General features: G+C 43.7%; 1 protein-coding gene across 1 annotated transcript in view; it reads right to left on the bottom strand.

The window, feature by feature from the left end:
• MACO1 (macoilin 1) overlaps window positions 1-23,748 on the bottom strand; it is a 29,259-nt gene extending 5,511 nt beyond the window's left edge. The window contains exons 1-6 of the mRNA XM_061373616.1: window positions 22,966-23,748; window positions 14,243-14,384; window positions 13,413-13,539; window positions 11,579-11,702; window positions 9,506-9,684; window positions 8,556-9,054 (exon numbers count right to left, since the gene is read on the bottom strand). Coding sequence (XP_061229600.1) covers window positions 8,556-9,054; window positions 9,506-9,684; window positions 11,579-11,702; window positions 13,413-13,539; window positions 14,243-14,384; window positions 22,966-23,342 — 1,448 coding nt within the window. The 5' untranslated portion in view covers window positions 23,343-23,748. The remainder of the gene's footprint in view (window positions 1-8,555; window positions 9,055-9,505; window positions 9,685-11,578; window positions 11,703-13,412; window positions 13,540-14,242; window positions 14,385-22,965) is intronic.
• Between the last annotated feature and the right edge of the window lie 263 nt (window positions 23,749-24,011).

The following is a 24,011-nucleotide window of genomic DNA, read 5'->3' as shown; positions in this document are numbered from 1 at the left end:
TTTAAAGTATTCCCCAAATATATTTCAAAATGTGTTTCTTCTTGGAATAAAAGCACATCTCAGGTAAATAATCAACCATTTTTATGAGCACAGTCACACACTTATTTAAAAGCAAATATGCCTCTCAGTCACTCACACAATCTCATTTGTGCTGTCAAACTGATTGTCATTGTTTTCAATGTCATTATTTCAAAGCTTCTAAATGTTCATAAAGAAAATAAAGATGTTTTTCCTTCCTAAAGTTCCACACAGAATTAGTGGCAGTTGAACATTAGGACTTGGGGAGAATTGTCACAAGAGCCCAAATGAACAGCCCTTACTGACATTCACTAGTGCAGGTGAACTGTTAGAGCTTTCTGTCCTCAGAATGAAAACACTCTTCTGGGCTTCAGTGCAGGAAAATCTTAACCTAAAATGCTACTGCGAGAGCTGTAACAATATGAGGTATAAGAACATCCTGTGTGAATTAACCAAGAGGTTAAATGTGGAATCATCAGACTTCTGGAAATCCATAAAAGCATATCTGTAATAGGCTAAAACTGCACTGAAGAGGTCTACTGGGTAAATTAACAGCAAGAACAGCCTATAAAGGATCAGATCCCACTTTCTATAGCTGTACTAAGTTGTCTTTCTAGTTATACTTGAACTGCCCCACTGATAAAATGAATTTTCTTTTAATACAGTAGAAACTGTGGTCAAATGCACTTTTAAATAGAAAAAAACCCCACCCCACCAAACTTCTACTTAGAAGGCAAATAGTAACAGCACAAAGCAAATACACATTTCAGATGGAAGACCACAAATCATTTCAACACCTTGTGTTCTGTTGTAGGAGGAAAAGAATTTGCAAACCTAACCAAATATTCCTTCCAGCATGTAACCACAGCACACAAACTAAAAATGGAAAACCCATCAGGAGACGTTATTAGGCATGTATCCTCCCAGTGTTCAGTAAGTTAAGTGATGGAGCTGGAGACTTGTTGGGCAATGATATAAGAGTTCAATTTGATTTTCCAATAAACAGTAACTCGGTATTTTAGAAAGAGCAAACTCAGTAATTGAAGAGAGTAAGATGCTGTAGGAAGCATTAAACTGTTGTATGGCAACAGCTGACTGGTTTTAATATAGGTTTTCATAAATAGGTGAAAATATGGTTGGAAGGACAACATAAAGGAATGCACACACACACACTTTACATTGACATTTATCCACAGACTGCAACATGCATGTCCATAATAAAGCAATAACTGTGAAAGTAAGACAGCTGTGAATATCCTTTCCCCTATTACTATGCCAAAATGCTCAAATAAGATATACCAGGATTTATTTGGGGTATTTAGTATTCCAGGAAAAGAAGAACTGATCAGGTAAAGCTCAAATAAATCAAGAGGTGCTGGCACAGGACCAACTGAATTTGTGTTTCTGGCAACAAAGCATTCACATTAGTTCCAACTTCTGAAGCCATCTGGTTCATGGCATTCCTGCAGTTCCAGGAAGGGCTCTGCACCCGCAGTGCTCATGGGGCTGGTCCAGGCTGTGCTGTAAAGAGAGCTGAACTCTGCAGGATCCAGAGAGCACACACAAACGTGAGCAGAGAGGATGCTGCTTGCCAAACCAGGGGAAATATGAGGCCACAGCCTTCCTTTTTACTCAGCCTGGGTAAAAGTGTCCAACCAAAATTGTGTACATTAAATCTGTGAGAACTGGGATCAAGAAGTGTTACACACTCGTGCATCACTCAAATCCTGCCTGAACACTGAACGAAAACCCCATGGATGTCCTTCTGCCTTTACTTTTCAAGCATGCTCCAAGCATCAAATGTTCACCTTTTTGCAGGATTAAACTCAACAGTAATTGCTCAAACCCTGGGTGCTTCCACCATTTATGAAAACCCAGCAGCCACACCGCTAGAATGCATCCAGGCAGACCAGGCACCAAGAGACAATGACTGCCCATGAGCAGCCAGCACTGACCACTTGCAACCCTGAGTACATGCTGCAGAGGAGCTGTTGCTTCTCAGACACTGCTAGCAGGTATAAAGTGGGAGCTGTACACCCTGCATGCCCATTAAAACACAAAAGACTCTCCGATTTACCTGCCACTACAAACGAGCTCACAGTGGGCTCAGCAGTTCAAAAGTGGCAACTGCACTGGTTCAACATACCCTAAGCGATGGATTCTGGGCTTCCATGCACCCCAAGTTTTCACAGCACCTCGCAGTCAAGAGTCTTTATTCTGTTGTGAAACAATCTCTCCTATCAGTACAGATAATCTAACTTGAACAGAATAACAGATGTATCAATCAGTATGTATGATCATAGGTTGATGTATGATCAATCTATGCGAGCTACTCCAGTGCAACTCCAAAGGGGCAGAAGAGAATTAACAAAGGAAACTCATCTCTTTCAAGTCAATGGCAGACAAAAACATTGGAAATGTATCTGGCAATGGGCTTGGTTGGAAATACATTTTAAAGTAAGATTTTACCAGATTTTAATTAATCCTTTTCATTATGCTGTAGTTTTCACTACAGCTTTAAATACCAAAGCAGCTGTTTTCTACAATTTAGAGAGCAAATAAATGCTCCTCACTATCTGAAACGAGTCAGGAAGCTAATAATCCATCATAATGGAAGGACCAACTGTTTCCTTACATTTTCTCTCCCAGACCTGCCACAATTAGCTAGATACAAAACTTCATTAAGAAAACCAAACCACATGAAGTTAATTCCCCCTCAAAACCGCACGTACTCCTTGCATCCTCCACTGTGTAACCATGTTCTTATCAGTCAGACATTTTCAGCCTAAACATGTCACTCTCTGGAACAGCAAGCCAAAGCTCTGCTCTGCAGAGAGAGGGGTCATCCATCATTTTCCCAGATACAGAAGGAGATGAAGAACACCCCTTCTGCTACCTGCTTTCTAAATTGGAAGCACACCATCAAGGTAAAGCAATGCAATGCCATAAAGAAAGCTGTGCTGCTACAAGCACGAAACAGTGTGTGAGCTGCCCTTCCTGTAACAGTCTGCACCACTACTGCAGTGATAAATGACCCAAGAAGACAGCATTTTTAAAATTATTACTATTCTTTCTACCATTTCATTTTCTGCTTAAGTCTCTTATTTCCAAGCTTATTGGGAAAGTTATTTACAAGGTGGGGGTGAAGCAAACCAGAGTTCTAGAAGATGCTTTATTGCTGCACAAACTACAAATCATTTTGACACAAAACTATTTTTCAGATGAGGGTTTAGCTGCAGATTATTACATTGTGCTGTTTACACAACCAAGGCCAATTTTTCTTTGCAGTTTGCCATTACTATAAATGCAGATTTATCCATTTTCTTTTCTCAGCAGTACCTCACATCATTCCTGATCTCGCTGATGAAGAGAATTCATCAGTAATCACCTTCAAGACTAAGTATTTTTCCAAATGCTTCAGGGAAATGGATGGATCAACTTAAAGACAACTCAATTTACCTTAATGCTCCTAAGTATTGATGACTGGTGAATAACATACCTTGTTGCTTGGTTACTCATTCAGCTAACTCAATTCCATAATCACCTGGCAATTGTACACAAATTAAAACACAATTTATATAGAAATTAAAGTTTTCAAAGCCCCAGAAGGCCTTGGATGCTTTTCTAAGAGACCCATGTTCTTCCTTGGCTATGTTCTGGCCCAATCTCTTGGCATATTCATCCCCTGCAGTGAACCTAACTTCTCTAAGTAGCCAATGTGATCCCACAGCACTGAGGTTATCCTGCTGTAACTAATAGGCTGTTACTAGCAGTTTCTCAGAGCACTTCTCATTACCAAAATGACAGTAATCCACACAGAGAAAGCCAACTTACTTATTTTTCTCTTACATAGAAGTGACCTTGGATGGATGGCCACACAGAAAGAATTGTGGTCAATGGCTCAATGTCTGGCTGGAGACCAGTAATGAGCGGTGTCCCTCAGGGATTGGGGTTGGGACCGGTCTTGTTCAACATCTTTGTCGCCGACATGGACAGTGGGATTGAGTGCGCCCTCAGCAAGTTTGTGATGACACCAAGCTGTGTGGTTTGGTTGATAACGCTGGAGGGAAGGAATGCCATCCAGAGGGACCTTGACACTCTTGTGAGGTGGGCTGATGCCAACCTCATGGAGTTTAACCATGCCAAGTGCAAGCTCCTACACCTGGGTCGAAGCAATCCCAGGCACAGCTACAGGCTGGGCAGAGAAGAGATTCAGAGCAGCCCTGAGGAGAAGGACTTGGGGGTGTTGGTCAATGAGAAAGTGAACATGAGCTGGCTTCAGTGTGCACTTGCAGCCCAGAAAGCAACCGTATCCTGGGCTGCATCAAAAGGAGCATGACCAGCAGGGCGAAGGAGGTGATCCTGCCCCTCTGCTCTGCTCTCGTGAGACCTCACCTGGAGCATTGTGTGCAGTTCTGGTGTCCTCAACATAAAAAGGACATGGAACTGTTGGAACAAGTCCAGAGGAGGCCACGAGGATGATCAGGGACTGGAGCAGCTCCTGTATGAACACAGGCTGAGAAAGTTGGGGCTGTTCAGCCTGGAGAAGAGAAGCTGCGTTGAGACCTCAGAGCAGCTTCCAGTGTCTGAAGGGGGCTACAGAGATGCTGGGAGGGGCTCTTCATTAGGGACTGTAGTGATAGGACAAGGGGTGATGGGTTAAAACTTAAACAGAGGAAGTTTAGATTGGATATAAGGAGGAAAATCCTTCCTGTAAGGGTGGTGAGGCACTGGAATGGGTTGCCCAGGGAGGTTGTGAATGCTCCATCCCTGGTGGTGTTCAAGACCAGGTTGGACGAAGCCTTGGGTGCCCTGGTTTAGTGTGAGGTGTCTCTGCCCATGGCAGGGGGTTGGAACTTGAGGATCTTAAGGTCCTTTCCAACCCTAACTATTCTATGATTCTATCTAAGCAGGTGGCATTTCAGAAGGTTTTTCTGTTTCTGAACAGTCCAAGCACTACGTTGACAGTGGCATGAAAATGGTCTGCGAGAAGGATCACTGCCATCATTTCTAACTTACATTCCTAATTCTTTTTCTTCTCTGTTCTATACTCCCATCACTCCCATCTTACCATATGAAATGCTGACCCCCACAGCAGCTGACAGCAAAAAGCCTGGAACACTAATGCCATTTCAGGCAAGGGGGATAAGGAAGCAAGCAGCAGCCATTACCCTTAGGACATCAACAGTACCACAAAAGATGTACAATTATTAGTAACAAATGGAGAGAAATTTACATTAAAACCTTCAAGTCTGTCTCTGCAGGTAACATCAGATTGTAGTAAAGCAAAGGAAAATGTGGGTAGACCAGCTCTTGCTTTGCAGAGATTTTCCTTAGTCCAACTGCCAGAAGATGTCATTGTTATCTCCGAGAATAATTAGTACATGAGACAGGTTGTTTCCACACCTTGTGTGCCAACAGCAGGACCTCTCTGGATACAAATAGCTTTGCCAAGATGCACTGCCAGGTTTTTGACTGTGGCTTTTTGTGCCTTTTTTGGTTTAAGAGTGCAAATAGCTAGAAGCAGGAAACGCTGTGTAATATGCAGCACAAAGTCTGCAGCGATTCCAACTTAGACTTGTTCTATATATCAAACCCCTAAACCATGAACAAAGCCTGCTGTGCCTCAGAAGTGACAGTGAAACAGCAACCAGGAGTCAATCTGCACTGTACCTACTGACAAACAGCATGAAGTATTATGAGATAGCACGCTCATCCCTCTGCTAGATCCCAGAAGTATTCCTCTTGGCTCAGTTATCAGTGTTGGGAAATGAATAGCTCAGATCAGAGATTCAATTACTAAGCTCTTGACAAACCAACAGCAGATTTCAGCATCCAGTGGAAGTACACACTTACTTCAATGGTAGGAACAAACCCCTAAGAGGTTACTTTTAAGGCTGATCAGCAGGGACAGTCTCTTAAATCACTCTCCTCTACCAATCGAGATGACAGTAACACAAGATTCACTGAAACATCTGAAGACAGGGAGCAGCAACTTCCTCTCCTCTGTGCACTAGCCATTTAACAGACAGAGCAAGAAGAAAATCTCACTGTTTCAAATAAGAGTAATATTGTATATATAAAACATTAACTTAATCAGCAGTACCCTTTCAGATACAAAGTGTCACATCAAGTGGCTAAGAGAAAAAGTTTAGCAGCATGCAGTACTGTCTTGCTCCCAAATAACCCCTGTTAAGCTGAGTCCCCAGCAGTCCTAAGGCATACTTTACATTTAATACGGGTTAGTCAGCCCAGGGAAGTCATTTGTGAACACAAAAGGAAAGCAGCTTGGTTTTGACATCCTGCTGCGAGTCTGCTGGACAAGAAGTTATAAAAAGCCTCTTTATTTGGAAGCTGAGCAGATCTGATCTGAAAGTCGGACACAAAGGCAGGACTCCACACAGCCCTTTTCAGGCTTCAGCACTGATGCAGACTAAAAGTTTAATAACAGGAATGAGTAATACTACTGGAAGTGGAAAAGATGATGAAGAATCACTCCTTGCACTCCAGGGACAGGATAACTGACAAGCTTTAAAAAATAAACATGAATTTTTAAATTTAAGTGCATTCCACCCCATCCAATTTGTCAGGTAAGTTTATGCTTCCATTGTGTAGGAGTTACATACTCCATCTGAATAGAAACTGCATTTCAAGAATGATTTCAGTCATCTCGTTTGTAAGAAACTGTGAGCAGCAACACACAGGATGCTGGTGTTTTAAGTGCTCCTGGCTTGCCTGCACAGGGAAATCAATGTTCAATGAGCAGCTACAGGAATTGCTAACACAACAGCCACATCACACCCACACATCACAGAGAAACACTTGACAAAGACTGAAGTAGCTTAATCCTCCTTCCGGGCAGAGTAAGGCTACCTTGCACAAAGGCACGCTCAGAGTACGCTAATGTGTACTCTGCCCCTACCCAGTGAATTAGAGGAGTAAGAACCCTGTAAGGGCACAATCTAGTTTATTGTATACCCACTTCTGCATTTGAAAACCTGCTTTGGACAATGACCATGATGACCTGGAGCAAGCTCACATCACAGCATATAAAAAGTTCAATGTGTAATGTAAAACATATGAGGTTTAAATCTCATTTCTTGTCATAGCTACATGGGACAAAAGCCTGAGTCTTCCAGGTCATTCTCTTTTCTCAGAACTTAGGAGTTATGTTTTAAACTGCAGCAAAGCTGAACTGACCTGTTTTCTTCAGTGAGCAAGTAACATAAGGAGCACAGAGATGCCCATCTGAAACTGGCAACATACAAATACAGCAGTCCTCTACAGGCTTCTTTAGATGCAGCTCTGCTGAAGAGACAGCCATCTGTATCCTATTAACCTTAGCTGAATCCGATTCACAGATTAGATTGATTAGCTGGTTTCTCATTTTCTTCATACAAGCTCTCTCTAGACATTAGGTATCAATTAGCCTGGATATGTAACTGGCAGAGGTACACCAAGCAGTGACAGAGTGATTAGCAGACAAGAAAAATAACATTTTCATTGAAGTAATTGTATTCACACAGCATAAATCCTCAGAGACAGAGCAGAGTCAAAACTCCTGTTACCAAAAGGAACCCACAGGGCCAACGAACCCGATCTGCCAGTTAAGTTGGACGGCAAGGGCTTGAACACAAGAGCTCAGCACATGAGAAAAGGAGAAAGACAGACATAAGCCAGGAATGGTAAGAAAGTGCATGTCCATGTAACAGCTTTGTTCTAGATGTATCTCTATCCCCAGTCTGAACACTTCCTCCCTTTTTCTTGCAAGTACTTGTTCTGGTAACATGACAGCACCGTATGTCTTCACTTATACCCTGCAAGTACTTAGCTGCATTTCACAAATACATCTTCACTGAAACTTCAGATAAGCACATGTAAAGATGTGACTCGGTCAATCTTTGTAGTTTACAAGGCAGCTAAATTAAACCCTTTGGACCTGTTTTTAAACCAGTAAGGCAGCAGATATGCAAGCGAGAATCTGAACTTCGAACTTTAAGGGCTTGCACAGCAACTGGTACTTTTGCATCCTTACTTGTGAACCGAAGCTTAAAACAAAAGCACAACATTTTGGGCTTTTCAGGGGAAAACCAAACCAAAAAAGACAAAACAACCTGTTCAGGCACCATCAAACCCCACTGAAGTCCATGGAGATATAAAGGTCACTCCATGGAAAGTTTGTCAAGAACACATCCACTGAGCTCTGTTATCGTGATTCTCCACATTTCTCTCATGCCTTCTATGAAGCAACTGTCAAAACTATTGATTGTGCCTCACAACACCCCTGTGAGGTAGGCAAGTATTGTGTACTGAGGTAGAAAGGAAGTAGTTTGCTCAAGGCTGCATAGTAAACCAGAGGCAAAAATCAGGAACAGAACCCAAAAGGCCTAGTTCCTAGTTCTCTTATTCCATCACTAGACAATTCTGTTGTCTTCATGGGATCATAAGATATATTTTCCTATGGAAAAAAAGCTCTGATGTACTGGAGAGAAGGGAGGGTAAGCGAGGCTGTTACACAATGTTCAGATCAAACTTACCTTACCAGTGCATCTGGTTTGCTTAGCTGGTTATTAGGAATACAGTTTTCCATTAAGTCCTTGTGTGTGCTTGGGCTCTTGCTGGCACACTTCTGCTTTTTCTCATTTTTAGCAGATGAGGAGGGGATGCTCCCATTCGTTGCACTGTGGCTGCGAGGTGAGGAGTTCACCACTCCACTGACGTTTTTGTAATTTTTGGATGAGGCAGTGCATGAGTCCTCTTTTAAGAGGTTTTCTGTACTTCCTACAAGATCATTATTTAATCTTTTACTATTGATATGGTTTTCCATATATTCAATTTCTTGTATTTTAGAGTCTACAGGTTGCAAAATATTGTTATTTATTCCAAGGTTGTGTTTCTTCGCATCCTTGTCCTTTTCTTTCCCTTTTTCTCTATATTCTAGCTCTGGCAACGTTGCAGATAATTTTTTATTGGCTGGAATGCCTCCATTGTGCTGCAATAGTATCGAGGAATCCATATCAGATAATCCTTTGGCTGCTGCAATACCAAAACAAACAAAAAATATACTTAGTTCATTAAATCAATCAATATTGTGACAGACAAAGAAAAATCATTAGCTACATATCAATCTTTCTGCAGAAAGCAATCGGTATTAGGGTCTATCTGGAAAAGAAAATCAGAAGTCACATGATAACTTAAGACTTTTTTTATCATTACTGGCAGGAAACAGTTAGGGACTGAATAATAAATACTCATGCTTCATGAAGCACTGACAAGATTGATGCAGTTGCTAATGAAGAACTAAACAGAGGACATAATTCATTTCCACTGCCATACTAACCACTGCCAGAACCATTTCATTTCTGGCTCCTCTGTTTCCAAGTTCACTGTACTTCCAGCAAAACAATGTGGACTAACAAAGCTTTTCCTTAGCAGGTTTTTTAAATAGCAGATAAAACGAACACATTAAGTAATAAGTATAACTTGCCTTCCTCTGCCTCCCTCTCTTGTCTTTGTAGCATCTGCTGTTCTGGGGGCAGAGCTTGCTGGAGAAGCTGCATGTAGAACTCATTCTCCTTCTGCACTTCTTTTTGTTTTCTTAAACGCATTTTGTAGCTGACGTAACTTTTAAAGCCAAAGCCCAAAGTCACAACAGGGTAGCCAATACTAGGAAAAAAGCAACGTTATCATTCAAAATGTCAGCATAATAGCAAATTAATAAACCATCATTAATAGTAATAATTATATAGCTGAGAATACATCTAGATGACAACTTTGCACAGAAAATTACACATAAAATGGTTTTTGCTGTACCACAGTTAACAGTTTAAAACTGTAGGCACCTCTTTATTGAGATAAAATTACAGTTCACTGCAGACAACAATTAAGTGTAGCACAAATTAAAGGATTATGACAATGCAATGGCACTACTCAAAGACAGCTTTTAGACAAGCATCAGACTAAGAATCATGCATCTTCTGAGGAGATAAGAGCCAAATACAGCAGAAGTTCCCAAGTTTTTTTCCTAAAGGGCAATGTAATATTTAAGACATTAAAGTGGGAGATGTGTTAGCAACATTCATTCAGAACAGTGGAAGGAGAAACTGACCCCTTGGCTGTGGGCAACAAATGGCCTTTGGAAATTCCTGTTGATGGGATTGACCTTGAAGCTGCGAGTGGAAACATCCCATCCCTAAACTTGGTTCTTCCACTGATCTTACTGACAGATACAATATGAAAACTTCCCTTCCAGCCAGATTCTGCTCTTCCATTTGCTGACAGGGATGACAGAAGCGTTACAGAACTCGGGAATTATTTCCTTGCATATCAGCTTCATCACACAGGATTTGAGTATCACCTTGTGACAAGTGCACCAGCACGGAATGCCAACAAACCCTGCTGGGGTATTTATTAACACGGATACTCCATCAGTGAGCTAACATCCCTGAATCAAAATAAATAGATCTTTGACAAGTATTTTAACAAAACAGTGGAGTTGCATTTTAAACACTGAAGGTATCCTAGATCAGAGAACTCAGATGCAGATGACTATTAACCATCACAATCTTCTCATTCTTTGCTTAGTAACAGCAGCACTGTGCAAATTGCATGTCTAAGTAAGCTGCCAGAATGCAAGAATCATTTGCATATGCATCTAACATTATCTCTGCCGAGGCTTCTTTTGTAATGCTGTGTAAAGACAGCTGTAGCCACAGTGCTACAACTCTGATGACAAGCTGAAATGTTTGCATCCAATTCAGCAGCAGAAAGACCTTTTTTCACAGTTCCTAAAGTGCTTTCGTAGCCTATGACAGAATTTTATTAGTGTTTAAGGGACTTACTGCACAATGTAGACAATATAAATGGACAGATGTCTAATTTATTAGAGGCTGTATCACAGGAAACTGGACCAAATGACTCCAAGAAAAACAGGACAAATTTTAAACGTAGCCCAATCAATGGATACTACACCAAAAACCTGTGGAATAAGAGTACATTTCTTCCAGATAGGGAAACTGAGTCTTTTGACTACTCCTGCAGCTGAGTCTTTTGCCTGAAGTCACTCTTATCACTTCCAAAGAAGTGATACAATTAAGTAGTGGTTGTCTTATTTTCTGTCATGATTTTCAACCTGCAGCTTATTCACTTCCTCTTGTGAATTATGAAATGAGACACTCATGAGAGCCCGTCTTGTTGGAGGGGAAAAAGAGGAGTGCTTTGTTACAGGAAAAGAGGATTTTTGTTTTTAATGGTATACATAAACTATCAGTGAAACTATTTTGCTACTTCTACCATCTATTCATTATGTGAATACAAAATTTGTAACCTGATGCCAGGTAACACTAGGGATATCCATGCTAAAAGTTCCCTACAGCTCACAAGCACTGTATCTTCAGACAGGTTGTACTTGGTTATTGCTTAGCATGCATTTCTCATGGACTATTTAATGACAGATGTGTGAGGGGAGAACTGAACAGCCAAGCCATAAACCAATAGAAGAAAGCCTTAAATATTAACTTCTCTGGTGAAATAAAGGTAAGGAGAACAAGAAAACACTCACCAGTGTGCTGCAAATGGACGACAAAGGTCTACATGGAAATTTTTTAAATCTTTAAATCTAATGGCTGCTTCAATATAAACAAAAAGTATCCACAGTGATACCGTTGGCAAGCACACACCCCTCTCTATTGACAGAAGGAAGAGAGAAAAACACCTCAGTAATATATTACAAGCAGCAAACCAAGTTATTTTTAAAACATTCCAAAAGTCAAGGGGAATTTTCAGACAGACTTACAGGGGATTGTAAGAGGTTTTGTTCAGAATAAAGTATCAAGGATGTCTTTCTTTTGACCCAAATCTAAACTTTCATCTCCTTATCTTGCTTTATTACTTTCACAAGACATCAGTGAAAAATAACAGATGCACAGCTAATGAAATAGCTTGGCACAAAACTCTACCCAGAGAAAGAACACAAATGGAAGGAACTGCAGAAGATGAGGTAATGTTACAGCTTATGATCTTTGAGTCAGAAGTGGTAAGCTTGGACTACTTTCTCACTCCAAGTTAGGTATATCTTGGTAGCAGCAGTGAGCAAACCAGCTGAGAAAACAGGAGTAAGTACACTCCATATACAGACAACAGTCTGCGACTCAAAACCCCACATGAGGGGGTTGTTCAAGATGCTCTATTGGTTTTTCTCTCCAGCACTACTGGACAAAATGGAAAGTGGCAGCCAAGCAAGCAAAGGTCTTCAAACATCCTGGCCACTGGAAAACATCACTGTGAATCCCCACAAACCTATCCCAGTTACATGCCACAAGCTTCATAGAGCTAAACAAAGGTCTTGATTACATACATATGTGTGACTTACATGAACATTTAAAGAGAAGCAGTGAATTAAAATATTAAACAAGCTCAACAGCTACAGTTCAAACTGCCTCATCATGGTCCTCCTTTAGGGATTTTCAGCATTAACCCTGAGAACAACGTCAGATAATGCTTTAACATGTGAATGCAATCCTAAAAAAAGCTCCAGATTGTCTACGTACTTTAATTGGGCAGCACCTGGTTCCCAGCATCTTCCATTAGCTCCCACACTGTCATTATGATAAATTACTAACTTGTCAGAAAGATGCCTGCTTTCACCCGCCAGCTGAGAAATGATGCTGCAAATTCTCAGGATCTGATGGCAAGTCTAGCATGAAATATTACAAAGGCCTCAAATCCCAACGACTTGGGTAGTGAGAAATTACCTCTAAGAAAAGTTTTATTCCTAAAATGTTTTGACTGTGTGAAAGACAGGCACAGAACCCATGTCAAGTGTTAGTGCTCAGGCAAACTAAACCACCTCCTGCTGATGCCAGCTGCTGCCCCAGAACCTAAGGATTTATTAAAACAAAGCCAAACAAGTAAGGATAAAAAAAAGGGCATTGGGGAAGAAGATTTCTCCATATATGTGCCAAACTGTTGGGGCAGACACCAGCCTTTTCGCTCTCAGCTGACACAAAGATTTGACTAATACGAACTGAAACTATGGTAATACAAACCGAACAGCACACCAATGGAAGATGGGAGGAACATAACTCTGTGCCACAAGCTTTTCCTGTATCTGTGCTCTGTGTTTGTTGAATTGCTGCAGAACTGTTTTGAAGTTAGGAAAATATTTGTTTTAGTGCTCTGGAATTGCTGTTCATGCACCTTCAGTCCCACTGCTTGGGCGTTCCTGAACACTACAAGATACACCCAGATGTGTATCAAGTGCAACTGAGCATATTAATGAAAGAACTTTAGCAAAACTGTATTAAAACAAATGTGGTAACGAACAGAAAAGGGGTTTTGCATGTTACTAAAAGCTGCAAGATACATATTCAAATCAATGAAGAAAAGTGACCTACCTGTGTGCCAGACATACTGTACCCAAACATAGGTGCTGGCAGCAAAAAACAGCCATTGTATTGGTATGAAGAGCAGACATATTATATTTGATGTGAATGCTACACAAACAAAAAATACTGAAAAGGCCTAGAAGAAAGGAGGGGTGGGAGAAAGAAGAGTGCTTTGGTTTATTTCAGCAAATATTACCAGCTTATTAATGCTGACACCACAATGATTTCAACACAGAAACACTAATGCTGCTTCTAACCAGGGCAAAGAAATAGAGTAGCGCAGCCAGTGGAAGCAGAAACTTGGCTGATTAAGAGAGAACAGGTACAACATGAAAATTTGTGCCCATCCACTTTTTCACCAAGACTCCAAACAGCTACATTTACTCCTTATTAATTTGCTTTAAGACTTTCAACTACACTGTTGACATAATATTATCATCACTGTATTCTCCTTCTGGAAAAAACACCAACCCAACCCAACCCAACCAACCAGCACTGTCATTTACTCTCTGAAAGAGCAGGAAAGATCTAACACTTAAGGGCTTCTATTTTATTTTGAAGAAAACCCTGTTAGGGATCTAAACCAATTCACTGACCTGAGGAATTCAAACAGTATTTTCCTATGGTGAACATTTGCTATCTACATATTTCACCTCCACTTGCCACAGACAAAGCAGGCGGTCAGAGAGGAGAGGCTTGAGCCCAGGGCACTTAAGTCACCTGAAAATTCCTCTGTTTGTGAAGAGGTTCATCAATGTCATGAAGCCAGTTGTCTAACATGGAATATGCCCTGAACCCATGCAGGATTTCCCTACAGAGGGAATGTGTGTTATACTTACCAAACCCTGGTATCTGAAGGAATCGTAAACACTCCTGATGAAGAGCCAGAATGGCCACAGATACTCAAATCTGAACTCCAGGACAAAATCTGCCAACAGTACCAGGGCCCACACTACCAGGAACTTCAGATACAGGAAAGTACTGGGCGGGGGTGGGGGGGAGAAAGAAAAGGTATTTTCAAGTCAGTATTTGCAATAGAGAGACCTAGTTCAAGAATAAAAACTATAGACAACTATAACAGACAAGGAAACTTCATCCAAAGTAATTTACAACACAGTAGGTTTATTATTATTCTATTAAAACCAGGCCTGGTCTAATGAAGCTAATTCTATTCAACTGCATTTGTGTTAAAGTAGCAAAACAACAGAGCTCACTGCCCTTGCAGACATGCAGGATCACCTCCCTCAGCTCTGCAGGGCAGTTTTACACAGGCACAGGTATGACTTCACAGCTGAAGTGATGCTCTTCCACTTTGCACTCTTGTTCTGAGAGCTCGGAAATGTCTGTGTTCCTGCTCCTCAGACTGCAGATGTTCACTCATTTTCCACATTTACCACAGAAACTGCAACACCAATAAATTGAGATATATTCCAGGCCTATAACTATAGTAATTAGGAAGACTGGCTTGATTCTGAGTTGTCAGTGTTATGTTTGAAAACACCCATATTAAATATAAAACCACAACAGAAAAATGAAGACACGTGAGACCAGACAGTCTAACTTCTATTTTTTACTTATTTCAAAGCACATTTCCCTTATTCTTAGTCCTGCATTTTGAACCATCCATGATCCTTCTTGGCTAGAGCTCAAAATATTTTGAGACCATATCTAACACAGGAGCACTTGAGGGATCAGCTTGATCCATTCTGCTGATAAGGATGCTCCCTCAAATCCCAGCACCCACAGATGTAGTAGGTTACTCCAGCTCCCCAGAATGCAACTACCTTGTTGTGCTCTGTTGGGCTATCGCAAAGGTGGGGTTTTTCAAACATATCTTTTAAATCAAGGGCAGTTTTTCCTTTTAGCTGCTTCTTTTTCCTCTATCACATGCCAACAGCACCAGCAGAACTTTGCCCTGGCTGTCTACTGGTCAGCTGCCAGGAGTTTGCATGCACACTGCCAGGTAGAGTTGAGTTTCTGCACTGTTCATGAACACGTGGCTTTTTTAGGAAGCTCTTCAGAGAAGACACAAAACAAAAACCTATCAACAGTGTCAGGTACCAGCGGAGGTTTGGAAGCAATGGAACTACTCCTGCAATTATGACTCATGTTGTCACACAAGGTCAGCTCCCAAACTGCACAACTGGGAGAGTGCTTTGATTTCTTAGAATCATAGAATGGTTTGGGTTGGAAAGGACCTTAAGATCATCAAGTTCCAACCCCACTGCCATGGGCAGGGACACTTGGCATTAAACCATATCACCCAAGGCCTCATCCAACCTGGCCTTGAACACTGCCAGGGATGGAGCATTCACAACCTCCCTGGGCAACCTATTCCAGTACCCCAGCCCCCTAACAGGAAAGAATTTCCTCCTTATATCCAATCTAAACTTCCCCTGTTTAAGTTTGAACCCATTACCCCTTGTCCTGTCACTCCAGTCCCTAACGAAGAGTCCATCCCCAGCATCCCTATAGGCCCCAGTCTTGTGTGCCTGGAAGTGTCCTTCACTGGCCTGGCTGTGCTGCCTGCCCAGAGTTCTTGCCTGGCTTTGTTGCTGGCCGCATGTTATCAGGCTCCCGCTCAAAAGTCCAATGCCAGGCTTTGCACTGTGAAAGGAATTGCTCCCGTGGAACTACTCACACAAAGTACTTGCATGAGTTCATGCTTTAAAAGTACTCACACAAGTTCATACTTTTAAATCAGCACAAACAAAGAGAAAACTTCATAGAAAATACATTTTGAAGACTGTGACAAATAAGCAACTATTCCACATGTGACCCACCTCAGCCTCCCCCCACTCACCTGGATGAACGTTCTGAATCTAGATTTTAACATAATGGGACTGGGGGGGGGAAGAGCCTGCTTTTCTCAGTTTTTACAGAACCATCCCGGCCACTCAGTCAAAACATCCTCTTTGAGAACAAAACTGCAGTACAAGTATTAAAAGAAACTAAACCCGACCCACAACAAAACCCAACCCAACCCCACCAACACACCTTAAATGGTCACATTTGTCCTAGTAGATTATGCTTGCATACACTGCTGGTCTCTATGTAAAGATTAGATCCGCAGCAGAAATCTGTCAAAAGCAGCCACATTCAGGGTATATTCAGGCACAAAAGGTGACTGACACGTGGGGACATAGTCACCACTGTGCTCGGCTTGATCACGCTGTCAATCCTACATGTGCAGCTCTTCAGGTCTGAGAAAAATACACAGAGGCACCAGAACCAGGCAGTCCTGATGCTGCCTGTCTGGCTGGAAAAGCAGTTGTGTTGTGTAGGCACTTCTTCCTGAGCTAAGTTTATGGTTATGGTTGATTTTTCTGCCACTGAAACCTATAAAGAGACTACATTTTCCCCAGCAAATTTGGTTGTCAGAACTAATACTTTTCAACTGTTTAGTGCCACTCTAAGTTAAAGCATTTGCTGAATCAGAGTTCTGCGATACAGTCATTACAGTGACTTCTAATATTAAATTTGCATCAATCCAAAGGCCATGGTGATATTTACCACCTTTTAAAGTGCAGTTGTTACAGTACAACAATGGTAATAAGGTTTTTCCAAGAATACTGAAAAGCCTATTCCTCAGTCACCTGAAGGACTCAAAAGCAATGAAGGATTTAATAAGTACAAGACTAAGACAAAAGAAAGTTATTTCTTTTATAAGACTTTGTCCACTTTGGTTGGCCTCAGCAACAACATTCACTGTTGTGTAATATATTCTACATGTATGCTCAGCTGCTGAGTGCAGAGAAAGCATCAGGAGGGTGCTATACCCCATCAATAGCTTTTTCACTTCAGGACCTGCAGCCCCCCCCCGTTAAAGCCTGCAGGGCTGCAGAGCAGAGCTGCACACTCAGCTCAGCTTTAGAAAGTGATACTGGTAGCAGCCTCCAGACATCAGCTCCCTTCTCGAAATGGGCCGGGTTTACATTGTGCTGGCACAGTCACACACAGAGCTCTGCCGGTGCCGCACTCTGCAGCCTGCAGTTGGCAGTGAGGCTTTGTAGTAGGCAGAAACACAGATCTCTGCTTACCCTTCTGGCACAGAGGTGTGCTGCACACTGGGGTTTGCTGCTCCAGCCCAGCACACAGTTCATCAGTTACCTTGCAAGTGCTTAGTGAACAGACTGCTTTGTAATGAACACCCGAAGTAGCCCCAGCTGAGAAACCTCCAGTGAGAGCTACACCCCGAGCAGGCTGAGGACGTCTCCTTTGGACAGGCTCATCACTCCTCTGTGGTTTGTTCCATATGACACACACCATTCAGATCACACCATGTGAATGAAATGACTAACAGAATTGAGAAGGAGCCCTCCTCCCTCCCTCTGCTTTGTACTAGCCCTTTCACTTCATTTTTGCTCCTCAATCTAATAATCTCTTCCAGATTTCCTCCCCTCCTTCAATGTATCTCTACTGCTACCTGCTCCCCACACACTCCTCTGGAATCCAGCACCAGCCATCTGGTGCCCATGAACCTCTGGCAGTCATTGATCTTTCTGGGCACATCCACCCAGTTCTCCAATTTTGATAGCTGCCGTGTCAGTATCCTCACTTAAAGATAATATTCACCAGGCAAAGTGCTCTCTCACCTCTGGAACCCTCTTATTAGAAAGGCTCAAATATATTCCATGAGGCCAATTAGAATTCCGAGTTTGTTCTCAATACAGTAAGTACCTAAAATCTGGGTTATCTCATGTTCTGACAGATGTCAGGAAACTCTGACTTCAGTGAGCTGACAGGTTTAAGAAGGACAGGGCCTTCCCTATACAACTGGCACATGGCATCTACTCGCATGGGATAGTAGAAGATGAGGGGAAGGATGGCCACATCCACATGAGCAGGGCACTGCACAGGGAGGAATAGTGACCACAGCACTGGAAATCCTGTGAAACCTCAATGGATTCCTAATGCAGACTGAATAGGAACATTTATTCCTAACTCCACATGGCTATGCTACCCCTTTGAATTTGCAAACATATTATTTTCCTCCATATTCTCCCCCCTTCAAGCGCCAGATGCCATTTCCTTCCCCCCCCACCCCTTGTTCTTTGTTACTGTTCTTTGTTCTCTTTTTCCTGCCCCACAGAAACAGACCTTGTGCTTACTACAAGGTAAAAATAGTTTTAAAAATCACTAGGAAAAAAAACCCCAACCAATTATGAACCCAAATCCTATCTGGTAGCAAATTAAGCTTCTATTCTATCCCTCTGTTATCAGCAAGTCCCTAAGGCTGGAAAGTGAATCTTGGCAGAACTGATGGCATGTTTCATTGTGCAGCCTGGCTCACACAAGACAATGGAGCGGAAGGATCCTGAGGCTGGCAGGGCACCAAACACAGAAAGGTGAACTTTAACATGGCATGGAATTACCCAACAGTCACCACGTCTAGGTTATCCACCCAATGCCAGACAGAACACTGGGGATGCTCACTGGAGACTTTCAAGCAAAAAAGCTCTGTATATGTAAACATACACACACACATATATATATATATGAAAGATTATTACTAGTGGGGAAGAAAAGTGGTACAGAATGAGCACAGCAAATATGTAAGAGAGAAACCACGGTTGCTGGAACGTGGTATGCACACTGGAAATCACTGTGTGAAATCTGAAATGTAAAGAATCCCAGGAAACCTCCCTGACTACTGATTCAGTGTCTTGATATGGCAAATAACATAGTAATCACTGCAGTATGGAAATGTAAGTAAAGGAAGACAAAATTGAAAATTCTTACAGTAATTCTGGAAGCAAGTGCAATAGAGACTGCTGAACCACAGGCAGCTAAGCAGCAATCAGTATTGTAGTACTGAAACAAGAGCATTGTGAGCCCACTGTGGTAACTCAGCTGAAAACATCACTCCAGAACAAGTAAAATAAAGCGAAAGGAACTGCAGCGTGCAGAGAATGAAAGTCACTGGCAGAGGGAAGCAATATTACACGTGCCATTGGGGTTGACATAGTAGAACACATTTAAATGTAAGCTAAATTAGATTTGAGACCTGAATTTACGTAATAAAAAATAGCACTACTGGTTTGTTACAGACCTCCAGGGCACGTTGAGAAGAAAATGTTTTTCCCCATATAGGAAGCTTATAAAAAAAGTGTCAGAATAGATCAGTAGGAAGGACCCTTATGGATTTGGGGGTTTTATTGTTTTTAAGAAAAAGCCTAAAAAAAGGCCACATTCCTGGAGTTAGTAATGAACTGGGTTTCCTTACAGTTTATTTGGCTGTCAGCAGAGTCCACAATCAAGTCCTTGGAAATGAGCCATATCAGAGGGTAGGGGACACAAAGAACCACAGGATCCCTTAGCAAAGGGAACGCCGCCCAGCACGAGATGCCCAGGGGCACCCGCTGCCTTCATGCCAGTAGCAGGTACCTCAGTAACCACAGCCACATCCTCCCACTTGGCTGCCAGCCCAGGTGAGGCCTGGGATAAAGGGCAATACATATATAGCTCTAAAAAAAAAACATCCTAACTCTAAAGGAACATGCAGTGTTCAAGGACCGGTGTCAAAAAGTCCAGGATACACAGCAGAAGACAGTGGATGTGGCACCATAAATTAAGCCACTAACATGTGGAGTTCACCTTGAAACTGAACTAGCTACACAATTGGTACCAAGTGCCAATAGGACTCGGTAAAGCCCAAACAAGCAGTAGCAGCAACAAAGCTGAAGGGTTTTAAATAATGAAGGATGAGGACTGGGAAGACTTAGAAACAAGCACCAACAAGTAAACTTTAATTGCCTAACTGCTGACAAGCTGCAATGAATATTTTCATTAAGTTTTTAATGCATGCAGTGTCAAAGGTAGATGTTCATCGCTCAAGCATCGGAAAACAATGGCTACTTACAGCTTAAAACCTGAAAAGGCAAAAAGGTTGTGAACACACTGTGAATAACAAGAGATCTCAATTCCTACCCCCAGTTTGTTGGGTTTGGAACTCGACTGAAAGCACAGATATGTTTTAATTATAGTAACGTTCTTTCCACAGATACTGCAATACTTTTAAATAGCACAAGTCCTTACCATGCTTGCACATAATGTTAGACTGGGGTTTGTTGGGTTTTTTGGGTAGAGGTGGCAACATTCACTTGAAATGGTGCTACTACATCACAGGCAGCCAGGGCCTCAGCGGCAGAACACAAGAGCAAAGCCCCAAGGAGCTGCAGATGGGGAGTAAAACTAAACTGGAAGGGAAGGCAGAAAGCAGAAGGAAGCAAAACCAGCAGCATGGAAAAAGCAGTCTAAAGGAGAATAGGATAGTGAGGCTGCTGTTGAAAATGTGGTGGGGAAGATTGTTCAGGAATAACTTTGAAAGTGTTTCTGAAGGGCTGAGACCAAACAGCTCATTTGATTTAGGTGAATGTTTGGGAAAGGGCTTTAAAGACCTACACTATAACATTTCAGATAGGAAAGGCTGTGAACCTTTAGATCAACTTGTTAGAAATGATACTCCAGAAGATGGCAAAACCACTTATTCAGGGAGATGGAATATTCACATGTTTCAGTGCAAGCCTAGATATTACATTTCTAACTCTGTTCTGTGACTAGAAGCTCTTTCCTATTGCTTCTTACACCCTGCTTCAGATTTACATACATAACAAACCTGCCACGAGAGCTTTACTGCAGGCCAATGCCTTCATTGCTTCACCTGCTCCAAAACTCTTCAGCTTTGCAGCTCTCAACTGCACTCTCATGTGTCTGTTACAGCTCTGCACTGAAAGCCTGGGGAGGGAGCAAGGATGGGAACATCTGCCTTAAAAAGCAAACAGAAATCCCACCACAGTTAAGTATCTCAATCATGCTGTTTGTTCAAGCCCAGCTGCTTGGTTGTAACACTATGATGCTACCTACTGATTGTTCTGTTTACTGGGTTTGTGTAAGCTGATGGTGACAATTAGGATAAGTTGAGTAAATAACTACAGCAATTACAAAACTTTAGAAATCTAGAATTATACCAGAAGCTACCTGTTGTAACCTCCTTGAATTATGAGGGGCAAAGAGGACAAAAGTAATAAAGGCCAAAACTAAAAAAGGAGAGCAAAGGAAACAAGGAAGAGTCAGAATCCATGTAAACCCATGTAGAAGCACTTCCCTCTGCTCGTACTTCCAAAGAGGAAAGCCTTCCACTAGCTTCTCTTTTCTTTCTGGGGGACAATACTTCGAGGTCACTGACTACTTCTGCTGATCCAAATGCCATGTGAAACAAAGGCTAAAATCCTGTTTCTGAACTAAGCATTCCAGAAGTTAGCACAAGCAGCCAGATATGTCTCTAGGCTGTTCACAGATCTACAACAGCTCTCCACACTGAACACACTGATCACCCCGTGTCCTCCTCATCTTTTCCTAGTTTTCCCTCCTCTTCTCCCACTTTTCCAACCAGTCACCTCAAAGGTAACAGGGAGCACAGGATTTTGAATGACTTTGGAAAACTAAGTAATTATAAAAGGAATTTCCTATATTTGAATTATTTTCCCAAGTTTACTCATCTTAAATATTACTTTCTAAGCAACGGTTGCTTTTTCTTTGACATTCCAAGCATCGTTTTCTCAAAACCCAGGAGTCTAAAGCCACAGCAGACTCTCTACTCTACTCTCACGTGGAGACTCACTACAAGTAGCATAAGCAGTATATTGTGACAGGTTTGTTACAGCCAGAGCCCACTATCATCCATTTCCATATGCAAATCTGCATTATATGAGTTTGCTCAAGTTTCCAGCCACTGCATATATAAACGTGGAACAGAAATGGGACATTACAGTGTAACTTTGGAAAGCCTCGATTAAACCAACCTCCTCTTCATTCAGAAATACACAATTACTCCATTTCATGTAAAACTTGGCATACTCAAGAGGCAGAGCTCTAAAACACTCTTTGAATACACTCACAACAAATAAATGCTTCAGAATCTCTGTTTCGGTGCATTCTGCATGTAAACACCTGGAAAGCATGCCCTTATTCCAAACCATTCATAGCCAAGAACACGGATCTCGTTTTACTACAGTTCCCCTCCTCGTTTCGTAGGTCGGAGGACTCAGACACCGGCTGTGTTTCCACCACCCGTGCTGCAGGATGCCCCACACCAGACCCTGCTCGCATCCCTCGCTCTCACAGCGGAGACCACGGCACAGGGACCACGGCCACCACGTGAGGACGGAGTTTCCCGACCCGAGCGGCAGCGCCTCAAGGAGCGCTCCCCCGGCGCACGGGGCAAGGGGAGGGTGATGTGAAGGCTCCCACCAGCTCCGGGCCGCTCCCTCCGGCCGCGCCGGCAGGACCTTGGCCAGCAGCTTCCCCCCCGCCTCTCCCCGGGCCCGGCGGAGCGCGGCGCTGGCTGAGGGGCGGCGGGGGCCGGCGCGGGCAGGCCGCGGGGCGGGGCAAAGACGGGGAGCGGGGGGGGGGGGGAACGGGGCGCCATGGCGCGCGTGGCCCCGCTGACAGGGCCGGGGGGCGGGGCACCATTGAGGGGACGGGGGCGCGAGGGGACCGGGGCGACGCGTCCTTCCTCCCCCGTCCTCGCCTCTCCTCCCACCGCCGCCCCGCTCGGTACCTGCCGTAGATGCCCTCGGTGATGCGGTTCCGCTTGAGCGGCCGCCGCAGCTTGCTGCAGTCCGCGCTCCGCCGCTTCATCCTCCCGGCCGCCTGCGGCCCGGCCCGGCCGGCCCCGCCGCGCGCCCCGGCCCCGCGCTGCCCGGTCACGGCAGCACCATCCGCCCCCACGGGGGTCCCTCGCGCGGGCGCTTGTCCGGTTTTCCCTCTTTTCCCCCCTTTTTTTCCCCGCGAAACAAAGAAATAACAATAATTCCTGGTCCGACCCTCCCCGCCGCGTCCCCCGCGCAGCCGCCGCGCAGCGCCCCGCCCGCCTCTCCGCGGACCAATCCAGCGCTTCACCCCGCCGGAAAGACGGCTCGCTCCACCAATGCGCATTGAGGAAAGGGAGATGGACGGCCGGGAAGACCAATGGCGGCATCGGAAGTTAGGTCCCGCCCCGCGCTATCGAGCGGCCCGCCCACACCCCTGATTGAAGGCCTTGGAAGCCCGTGGAAGAGAAGGACCCGTGAATTGATGGCTCGTGAGCCAATCCCGGAGGGGGTTTTGTCCTCCTCCCGCCCACTGTCCTTCTGGCTGGCTCCCGCCCCGTGCTGTGATCGACAGTAAAACCGCCCAATAGGAGATACAATCAGGGATGAAAAGACAGCTCAGCCATCCAGTCGGAAGCGGAAGAAGGTGGGTTCGAGTCCCTCTGTCACCGTACGCTGAGGTGCCGCCCCTCACACTTGATTGACAACCCCGCTGGCAAATGGGCAGCTGGGAAATCCAGCTCTCAAGTGCAAAGATAACTGGGGGCGGCTCGGCGCGGTCCCGTGCTGCCGGCTGCCGGAGGGGGAAAACACCCCTCGGAGTGACTGACGGACCGCTCCAGCCAATGAAGGACGTGTACAACAAAGTGACAAACGACCGGCCCAATCGCCAGGCAAGAAGCGGAGAGGGGCGGGGCGACTTGGCCTCCCTTTCTCTGATCGGCCCAAAGACGGACGGTGGCTGGAGATGAGCCAATCACAGGCCATGAGGGGTGTCAGCCTTCGGCCAATGGGA

The sequence above is a fragment of the Neopsephotus bourkii genome, unplaced genomic scaffold (assembly GCF_033783945.1).
Source record: "Neopsephotus bourkii isolate Nb327-2 ecotype Australia unplaced genomic scaffold, CSIRO-AGI_Nbou_v1 NB_1632, whole genome shotgun sequence".
Taxonomy (NCBI): Eukaryota; Metazoa; Chordata; class Aves; order Psittaciformes; family Psittacidae; genus Neopsephotus; species Neopsephotus bourkii.
The sequence above is the reverse complement of the archived record's forward strand: the minus strand, read 5'-3'. Positions and strand labels throughout refer to the sequence as shown.